Below are 11,337 nucleotides of genomic sequence, written 5' to 3'. Positions count from 1 at the left end.
TCCATGTTCCGTGACCGTCAAAAGGATCTTGTCCCATTCTTCTTCATGGAAGGTGATCTTGTAGCCTGCAACAACATCGATGGTGTGATGGCAGCCCTCAACACCGTTCATGATCCAGATGAGTGGAGACTGTTCATTGATTCAACGAAGACGAGTCTTAAAGCTGTTTTACTGCATAATGGCAGTGTTTTGCCATCAATTCCAGTTGGTCATGAAGTCCATATGAAGGAAACCTATGACAACATGAAACAACTTTTGAGGTGCATAAACTATGACCAACATCAGTGGCAGCTTTATGGCGATTTGAAGGTTGTTGCTCTCTTGCTTGGTCTGCAGACTGGATACACAAAGTACTGCTGTTTTCTCTGCGAATGGGATAGTCGTGCAAGAGATTCCTGCTACATCAAGAAAGATTGGCCACTCCGACAGTCATTGGAGCCTGGGAGGAAAAGTGTTCAGCATCCACCACTTGTTGAATCAAGGAAGATTTTGTTACCACCCTTACACATCAAGCTGGGTCTGATGAAGAACTTTGTCAAGGCCATTGACAAAACACAAGCAGCTTTCAAGTACCTCCGTGGAAAATTTCCAAGGTTAAGTGAAGCTAAGATAAAGGAAGGTGTCTTTGTTGGTCCTCAGATTCGTGAACTTCTTCGAGATGATGCATTGACCATGCACTGCGCGGCAAGGAAAAGACGGCATGGAAAGCCTTCCAGTTGTGGCAATAAATTTTCTTGGAAACAACAAGGCATACAACTACAGGTTGTTGGTGGAAAACCTCTTCAAGGCATACAAAAGCCTTGATTGCAACATGTCACTAAAGGGACATTTTTTGCACTCTCATCTAGATTTTTTTCCACTGAACTGCGGAGCAGTGAGCGACGAGCACGGCGAGCGATTTCACCAGGACATTGCAACAATGGAGAAATGCTATCAGGGCAAATGGAGCCCATCAATGCTTGCAGACTATTGCTGGACAGTGACAAGAGATGCTCCATTTAATGAATACAAGAGACAAGCCAAGAAGCGCCAAGTAGACACTGAATAGGACTAAACTATGTACATAATAGTTTTTTGCCTTTTGTTTCATAATAAATTTTATTTATATAACCCTTTTGCTGATTTTTAAAGTGTTACATAAACAGGAGAGGTGAAATATCATGTAAAGCAACCATAAACACATGAAAAGACCTAGGTTTACAATTTATGATTAAAACTCTATCTACACAATATACATAGACATAAAATGTAAAAACTTAAATATCTTAGGAACAGTAGCCAATCAGTTGTTTTAATTGTCATATTTGAATTCAGCACATCAGAATACATAATAAATAGCACATTTTATCTCTGAAGCAGACGACTTCTCAAAAATTGTAGACCAGTGTTATCGACAGTCCTTGAAGACTATTTGTCCTTGAGCCCATGAGAGCACCCTCTACTCTTATGGGAAGCCCTAGATCAGTGGTTTTCAACCTGTGGTCTGCACACACCTGGAGGTCCGCATACTATGTCTAAGATTTCCAAAGGGGTCTGTACCTCCATTCAAAAATTTTTTAGGTGTCCACAAATGAAAAAATGTTGAAAGCCACTGTGCTAGAAAAAAGATTCCTTGGGCTTATACATTGAAAGCTCCATTCCACGGCATGTGCTTGGAGGGGCACTGCTGGTCAGTTGAGGTTGATGTACCGGGGGCGGGGGGGGGTCTCCCTTACCCGGATCGGAGAGGGACCTAACAACCTGCTCCATCAGATGCTTTTGTAGGCAAAGCTCCCGGACTTCTCGAGTTCTGGATGGGAAGGAGTGACAGATGCTGCACTTTGCAGAGATATGCACCTCACCCAGACACTACAGGCACCATTAATGTTTGTCACTGATGGAGAAGGAGTGAGAGCAGGAGAAGCAATTCTTGAATCCCAGGACTCTGGGCATAGTCCCAGATCCAGGGAGGGGTTCCCCAACTGGGGAAAAGAAATACTCTATGCTAACTATAACTTTAACTACTAAGCTAAAATACTAGGGCTGTCAAGCAATTAAAAAAATTAATCACAATTAATTGCACTATTAAACAAGAACAAGCATTTGCATGGCTCTGTTGTAGCCGGTGTCACAAGATATTTATGTGCCAGATGTGCTAAAGATTCATATGTCCCTTCATGCTTCGACTATCATTCCTGAGGACATACATCCATGCTGATGACAGGTTCTGCTCAATAATGAGCCAAAGCAGAGCAGACCGACATGTCCATTTTCATCGTCTGAGACAGATGCCACCAGCAGAAGGTTGATTTTCTTTTTTGGTGGTTTGAGTTCTGTAGTTTCTGCATTGGAGTGTTGCTCTTTTAAGATTTCTGAAATCATGCTCCACACCTCATCCCTCTCAGATTTTGGAAGTACTTCAGATTCTTAAACCTTGGGTGGAGTGCTGTAGCTATCTTTAGAAATCTCACATTGGTACCTACTTTGCGGTTTATCAAATCTGCAGTGAAAGTGTTCTTAAAACGAACAACATGCACTGGGTCATCATTGGAGACTATTATAACATGAAATATATGGCAGAATGCAGGTAAAACAGAGCAGGAGACATACAATCCTCCCCCAATGAGTTCAGTCACAAATTTAATTAACACTTTTTTTTTTAAACAAGCGTCACCAGAATGGAAGCATGTCCTCTGGAATGGTGGCTGAAGCATGAAGGGGCATATACATGTTTAGCATATCTGGCATGTAAATACCTTGCAATGCCAGCTACAAAAGTGTTATCCGAACGCTTGTTCTCACTTTCAGCTGACATTGTAAATTAGTGGGCAGCATTATCTCCTGTAAATGTAAACAAAATTGTTTGTCTTAGTGATTGGCTGAACAAGTAGGGCTGAGTGGACTTGTAGGCTCTAAGGTTTTATATTCTTTTGTTTTTTGAGTGCAGTTATGTAACAAAAAAAAAATTCGACATATGTAAGTTGCACTTTCATGATAAAGAGATTGCACTACAGTACTTGTATGAGGTGAATTGAAAAAATACTATTTCTTTTATCATTTTTACAGTGCAAATATTTGTAATAAAAATAAGTGAGCACTGTACACTTTGTATTCTGTGTTGTAACTGAAATCAATATATTTGAAAATATAGAAAAACATCCACAAATATTTAATAAATTTAAATTGGGATTCTATTGTTTAACAATAAGATTTAAACTGTGATTAATCGTGATTAATTTTTTTGAGTTAATCGCATGAGTTAACTTTGATTAATCGACAGCCCTATAAAATACATAACTACTTAAAAATATTTTCTGTCTTTGCAGGTTATACAAGGGAGTGAAGGAGAACATTATTCTGACTCAGGCCAGGTGGCAGAAAGAAGGTGGTGGAGAGGCATCAGCCTGCACTGCGTCTTATTCTCTTGGTAAGAAGCGTGAGGAGAGAGCTACTGCACATGTGCAGGACAATGGACACTGCTTTGAAGAATTTCCAGTCTCAGGCATCTGGTGCACATGCATACCCACGTGTGGAATACACATAGGGACCATGGCTCACAGAAGGAGAAGATAATTAGAGGCCCAAAAGACATTTTTAAATGTAGCAATAACAAACACAATGCTGCATCCTGTGTGATCATTACAAACAACTCTTCACACACAGAGTAAGCTATAATTTCCATGCTTCAGTACTCAGATGCTAAGGCACATTCCTCTGATCTTCAGCTGATCAATGCTGCTGAAAACCAGATGCTGGTAAACACAGGGCCGGCTCCCGGAATGCCGCCCCAGGAATTGTGCCGCCCCAAGCACATGCTTGGTTTGCTGATGCCTAGAGCTGGTCCTGGTTAAACAGATACATGTCCCGTTTTCAGCACTCAAACTGAGGACAAGGTCAGGAGATATGAAAACTCTCTGTCAGCGTTCACTGGAAATCACTGGAGGTCTATTACCGCACAAGAATGTATACATCACTGGGGTTTGTCACGGGATCCACTCACCGCTAAGGACGCCTCCTCTTGGCCGCTGTGGGATTAGCTCCTTCCAGGTGCTGCGCCCTCCTCTGGTGGTCTCTCCACCCGTCGTCCTCTCTTGCTCTGTGGCTCCTTCTCATTCCAGGAGCTGCAGCTTCCTCTTTGTGACTTGCCCCTCCGGCCAGGTCACTATAGTCCTCCCCTTCTGGGTATCTTTCAGAGCAAACCATCCCAGGCAGTCTGCTCTCTACGGCCTGGTTTGTGCCACCTCTCCAGTGCCTGGTACGGGAACCCAGGCCAGCCCTCTACTCCAGGTTCCAGCTCAGGAGCCCTATCTTCCGCCGCCAAGGTCTACATTATCCTATGCCTGGCTGCTCTCCCCTGATCCTTTTCTACCTTTCTGGCTCTGTGCCCTCTCTGGGTTTGCCAGCCACACAACCCCTTCCTCCTAGGGAGTAACTGTAGGCTCCTTGCCTTTATAGCCCTAAACACACCTCCCGTCTCTCAGGGAATGACTGCAGACTACTTCCCTGCAGTCCCTTTTGGCTGTCAGCTCCTAGGCTTTATACAGGCCCTTCCTGTTCCTATCCAGCTGAGCCTTGTCTCTAATTAATCCTTGCTCCCTGGCTCCTTTTTCAGGTGCAGCCTAGGCAGTTGATTGGCCAACCTTACCACCTTAACCCTCTCAGGCCTTGTGTGGGGTGGACACCCCATCACAGGTTGTAAGACAACAATGCTGAAAGTTATGCATTTCCTCCCAGAATATATTTTAAAGGAGATAACTATAAAATCAGCAATTTAATCCTTCTAAATTCATACAGATACAATATACACACACAAGACCAAGAGACAGACAAACATGGAGCAGTACAAAAGTTTTATTGACATGAGTTTGGGGTGGCTGCCTTACTCATTGTGGTGAAGTGCTAGGAGTACATTTATGTAACTCTTGCCCCTTCCAAAATTAACTTGAACAGCGCTCTTTTGGAAGGCGCAGGGATGAGCATGTTGCCCATACCTCTCTTAAAGCAACCTCTTGATAATTCACCAGGTGGCACTGAGGTCTGATCTTAAGGAAGCTACGTATCCTCCTCTTCTGACTAGATGGTAAGGTACCAAGACAGTGATTGTATCCACATTATTACTATTCACAAGTATAAATTGTGGCCACCATAAAGTGGATGGATAGATGGAATATTTCCTTCACATATACACAGTTCCTCTAATGGGAAAGTAATTTAAGTCTGTAGTGAGATAAAAAATATTTCAGGTTAACTGCAATTCAAATGTTATTTCACAGCAACTACATAGTAAATCCACTATAAAAAATGGTAATTACATGGTAATTCATGTTATTGCTGATACATTATCTCTGAACAACCGTGTAATTAAACTTGTGCTGTAATTCTTTCAATAAGATCTGTTTTGGTAAAACATCATTTCCTAGATTCATTTTTTAAAATGCTATTGAAAGAGTAGAAAAGTTTTACATCATACATTAAGAACTCCATTATTAGAGGAGCAAATTTTCGACCATCCCAAAGAGTGGGAAGTGGTGTGAAATAACTGATTTATTGCATTATAATTTCTCTCCCTTTTCTTTTTTAAAGATAGGAGTCATAATGCAAACTCATAACAGTTCCAACACATGAAGCCTACAATAAGCAAGAGAGAAACAAAAGCACATTTCAGCAGGCAGACTGTGGGGTAATCAAAATATTTAATATGGCTTGTAGCTGAAAGTAATTGATCTAAGTTTCCAATCATTTTAATTATTGCCACATTCCATTCACTTTTCATTAAGTGAAGATAAAAACATGTTCAGTCTTTAAAATGCATGTACATTAGCTTTAAGCCAGTACTGAACATATTGTGCAACTCATCTGTATGCAACACATGAATTTCATAGAATATATTTATATACTGTATATATATATATATACACACACACACACACACACACACACACACGCACACACTTTTCTGTGGTGATACCCCTGAATAAAATCATTTAAGCAATAGTAATTTCCATATTAGAAAACCCATTTATGAGGTTGGCATAACTTCCCACTACTAAGTTTAAATCAATATAATTTCCAGATTAAAGCAATAAAATATTTTCATTATGAACATCTTATTTACATAGAAATTAAACTGTGGTCCCGTACACACATTACATTACAAGGAAACCATTTTAATTTTAAAAAATTATTTACATATTTGAGTTCTTTGTTCTTTAATACAGAGATTACGTGAACACTGAAAACTGTATGCTAGGCAGATCTATTTATTAGATTTTTCTATTTGTATTTTTTTGTGCAAATTCCAAATCTTTTCTTTTGAGTTATCATCATCTGCCTCTATTTGCCTTGTATTACTGCTGCTGCTTTTTTGCGTACTGAGAAGGCTGGGTGACTTTACTTCTGGGAACAGGAAGAAAAGATTTAACTCTTGAAACACCCAACTCAGTCTTTGATTTACTGTTGGTGCATTCCACAGTGCGATTGCTGCTGAGAGGACGGATCCCATCCTGTGAATAAAATAAAGCATTTTTTTAGCATAAGCACATCCATCGTAAGAACCAAGAACACCAAAAATGAGCAAAACAGTGAGTGTCTACTGTTTACAGCATCTTGCACCTTTTGGAAGCATGATAGCCACAGGAAAAGGATAAATTTTCAGGTCCTGGTGAAACAGTTACAGTTTTAGCTTTCTTAACCAGTTAGAAACCAATACTCTAATAGAAGTTGCTTTTGTAAAAAAAAAGCTAACAGGGCATTTCTTCAATAAAAACTTAACATATCACACAAGGACAATGGTAGTGCTCTGCATTGTCATTCAGAAGCCCTAAATGTTATTCTTGCTGGGCGAGCAGGGATTAGAAGCACTCTGGAGGTAATATATTCTCTTTCCTTCATTAGGTAGAGGGAGCCCCTGTGGAAGGATAACAGCTGTAAACTGGGGTTAGGGAGATGCATGTTTAAATCAGGGAGAAAGCAGGAGATCTCTTGGGTGATAAACACAAGATTCAGTATTAGGGCTGGAATAAAATAATCCAGAGACACATTAATTTTTACCCCATCACAGCAATAATACTAAATGGAGCTAAGGTTGAGGTGACATTTCCATTTTAAAACTTCTGTTTTCAGTTGCTCGTTTTCTTATAAAATCATTTTGAAATGTCTTGTGCTTGGCTGCCATTTTTGAGGTACTATATTTTAATGTGGAATGGGACACGTGAGGATTGGTTCTAAACTCTTACTCCCTAATACTGACTATTCCAGATTCTAAGCTGATTTCAGCGGAACTAGGCCAAATTATACCAGCTGATGATTGATACTGCTCTTCTTACTTTTCTCTCTCTCACCTCCTCTGAACAAGAAAGGTTCCCTGGACTATATGGACCATTTCCCCCTCCTCTCATCCCCAGAAGCTCAGCAGTCCCTTTAACAGAGGTTTGTAGCACCACTGGCACTTTTAAGTTACATTCTTTTTAAATCTAAATTTAAAACATTGAATAAACACTACTTTAGTGTGAACAATAAGCAGAGGGGTAGGTGTGTATGAAAACCCTCAAACTGCTGCTGGAAGGACACCATCCTACTTTGTGGACTGTTTTAAAATTCACTATCTGCCATACCGGCTCTTCTTCAAAACTGTCTTCACTAGCCACTCAGTATTTCAAAGCATCTAAAACTTTTAATTGGCCTTTCAAAATCCTAATCAAGTACATGTCCTGTGCTAGTAAAATACCACTTGATGTTTTTGTGCCGGTCATAAGATTCAGTAGTTTTGTAAATCTATCCGATCAGCTGATTTGTTGCTGAGAGCTTCTTCTCTTCTTCGTTGGAAAAAAAAATCACATAATCAGCCAATCATCATCTTTGAAATTCATACTGCAGCGTCTTTCTTTTGTAATGTAATGTCAGGGTAGCAATATTATTTAAAAGTGTGGTGTAATCATGCTACAATTCTATGGGCAGGTCTACTCTACAGCGGGAATTGACGCTCTGAGATCAATCCACCGGCAGTCAATTTAGCAGGTCTAGTAAAGACCCGCCAAATTGACTGCAGATCACTCTCTAGTCGACCCCTGTACTCTACCCCCGACGAGAAGAGTAAGGTAAGTCGAGAAGAGTAAGGTAAGTCGATGGGAGATTTTCTCCCGTCGAACCCCCACGGTGTAGACCTTGCGGTAACTTGACCTATGGTACGTCAACTTCAGCTACGTTATTCTCTCTCTCTCTCACACACACACACACACACACACGGCACAGAGGGTAGTTGCTTAGCATGCAGCATAGGCCAAATCAGTTCCCCTCCAAAATATGTCTTGTCACCACAGAAATGAGGTGACATTATCCCTCTTACGAAAGCAGTTTTCTTATTGCTCCTTTCTACTCATATAGTAGCTGATTTGCTGTGGCAGAAACTGCATTGAGCAGAAAGATGAACTAGCCCTAGGCACTAGAGGCACTGGGGATCTCCATCTGTCTTCAGTATTGCTGCAGAACAGATGGTACTTTTAAAAACCTGTTTGCAGATTCCTAATTTGGAGCCTGAAACCAGCTAATACTCGAGTCTAACTTCCCACGAGAAGAATAAGATTGCTAGGCACTGCTCGGATTTATATGGTAGGGCCTAAGGACAGGATATACATTTCTCTTCCATCTTTTCCAGGAAACAAGTACTGCCTGTGCTAAGGAAATGTACAGAGGAAGAGAAAATGCATGTTCTGCCCAACCTTAACATACTGCACTTACACCATAGCACTGGTCAAAAAGTAAAATACAGATATTTCCAAAACAGCACCTTGGAATGACTTACAATTTTTGTTTCCAATTTATCATCAAGATAATTAACTAAGCTTATATAGTTATTACAAACCATGCTATAATATAGGTTTGACAGAAAAAAAATCATGCTAACTAACAAAATAAAACATGTAGCCAGATATCAAAATTCATAATATTAGCACAAACGCAGTCAGCTATGTTTCTGAATCATGCAGATATCAAATCACTGCCATATGGGGTTAGGAACTTCTTTGCTTAAATAACAAAAGAATATCAATACAGTAGGTAATCCTTCTTTGTTAAAAGAAAAACACTCTAAAGAAGTACAGTCCCAAACTTTCATCTACCTTCAAAACTGTAGTGGGAACTGATCTCTGGATTTTAAATAAAAATATGGAATATACTCAGTGACATTTTAAATATTTAAGGTAACTGCCAATAGGCCAATAAAAAATACAGTAAGCGTTACAATAGAGAGGTGAGAAGATAATTCAGAAAAGTAATAACTCAAGAATGCATGGTATAGCTGGACAGCTGCATTTTATAAGGCATCAAAGCAATTAGCTTCGTTGTACAACTCTTCATAAAAATCTGCTGTTATGTTTATGTCACACATGCTAACTCCTCTACTTATCAATACAGAACAGGGGACTTAAATTTAAACCCTATAAAATAACAGAACAGAGAACATTTAATGAACCTACAAAGCTACATTTATAATTTATTTTCTCATTAAAAAGGAGTGTTATATTATAGATATTATACTGTTGTAATGCAGTTTAACAGAGACTTGCAGCTAATGAATGAAAGCTTTTTCCTAAAACTAATTTATTTTATTTATTTGAACATTTTTAATCACATAGGGCTGAATTCTGCCATCTTTACTCAAGCTGGGCCAGAGCCCTCACGGTAAGAGGTACCGGCTTTGAGACTGGAATTTCCCGCATGAGCACAGACTTCAGCGTAAAAAGCATCCTATTTGCTCCAAGAGCTTCTACACTGGCCATCCTAGGGCAAGAGCAATGTCTTAGAGCTGGTACTGTGGGCTTCCTGGCAGTCTCACTGAGGACTAGGGGCTTCAACAGAGGCATATCAAGGAGCTGCTCATGCTCTGTGTGTCTCCTAACTTGGCTTCTTGTGCCGAGCCTCCATATCATCTGATGAGCTGGAGCTTGGTATTTCAAGGAATCAGTGCTCGATGGGGGATGGAGTGCTTTGGTGGTGATGTTCACCCACTGGGCTTATGGGAAGTGTAAGGAGAACTTGCCTTTAGGTTTGCTGCTTGAGATCCCGCACTTCAGCATCACAGACTTTTTTTAGCTATCCTTCAGGCTACATGCCCATAGGTGCATGTTCCCTTGTTCTGATGTTGGATTTCTGTTTTGCAGCTCAGTGCTCATTTTCTCTGTTGATCTGGTCCTTCTCTCATTTTTCTAGGCCCTTTTTCTTTTCCTTTTGCAAGTATGGCATCAAAAGAGGAAGAAAACCACTCAGCTTGGAGTTCCAGGATATTTATGTGCATCCTGGATACTTGGGGAGACCACGTTCCCTGTGTCATATAATCGTCCAAGCGGCAGCCTGCCAGGGCTGTGTCGATGATGATAGTCTTGTCTGGGGAAGAAGGAAGAAAGAGACTCCCCCCATACATATGTGATCTGGGTCTGTCCATCACTGAAGTCATGACAGTACCTTGGTGGGGACTATTAGCATGAAGTCCATGGAATGATGGTTTGGTGAGTAAATGGATTGGAGCCACATCTGAATACAGCAAAGGTGGAGTCATGCAAAAGGAGTCACGTGTACATGAAGCCATGTGGCCTAGGAGGGATAGGCAAGTCCAGGCTGGTAGATAGGATTGCTCACAATGCAAGTTATGATGTTGCTCATTGCCTGGAACATGTCTTTTGGCAAATAGGCCCATGCTGTGACTGAATGATGTCAGACTCTATGAAGTCAAGAGACTGTGTGCAGTCTATGATCGATTTCTCAATGTCGACGCTGACTCCGAGGGACAAAAGAAGGTTGAACAACATGGAGGTTGAAGCTTGTGTTTCTTGCCTGGACCACGCAGCTAGAAGCCAATTGTCAAGATATAGAAACATGAGGACCCCCTAAAGTTTGACATAGGCTGCTACGACAGAAATTTTTTTGGTAAAGACTCTGGAAGTGGTGGCTATTCTGAAGGGGAGCACCCTGTACTGGAAATGGTAGGTGCCCACTGTGAATCTCTGGAAATTTCTGTGTGCTGGATGGACATTGATGTGAAAATAAGTGTCCTTCATATTGAGAGCCGTAAACCCCATGTTTTTCTCTCAGGATGGGCTAATCACTGCCAGGGTGATGATACAAAACTTGAGTTTGTGAATGAAGTGACTGAGACGTCGGAGTTCAAGGATTGGTCTCCCCCTGCCTTTCTTCTTGAATATCAGGAAGTTGAGTAAAACCCCCTTCCCTGATATTCTGTGGGAACACGTTCTACTGCTCCCTGTTGTAATAAGGAGTTCACCTCTTGGGTGAGGATGCTGTCATGAGAGTGGTCCCTGAAAAGGACAGGAGGGAGGGGTGTTGGAGGAGGTAGCATGATAAACT

General features: G+C 40.8%; 1 protein-coding gene across 1 annotated transcript in view; it reads right to left on the bottom strand.

The window, feature by feature from the left end:
• Positions 1 to 1,070: 1,070 nt before the first annotated feature.
• Positions 1,071 to 11,337, bottom strand: part of CTTNBP2 (cortactin binding protein 2) — a 196,976-nt gene continuing 186,709 nt past the window's right edge. The window contains 2 exon segments of the mRNA XM_005285758.5: positions 1,071 to 6,341; positions 6,343 to 6,482. Coding sequence (XP_005285815.2) covers positions 6,236 to 6,341; positions 6,343 to 6,482 — 246 coding nt within the window. The 3' untranslated portion in view covers positions 1,071 to 6,235.

This window comes from Chrysemys picta, chromosome 1 (assembly GCF_011386835.1).
Source record: "Chrysemys picta bellii isolate R12L10 chromosome 1, ASM1138683v2, whole genome shotgun sequence".
Lineage (NCBI taxonomy): Eukaryota > Metazoa > Chordata > Testudines > Emydidae > Chrysemys > Chrysemys picta.
This window is presented reverse-complemented; position numbering and strand designations above follow the sequence as displayed.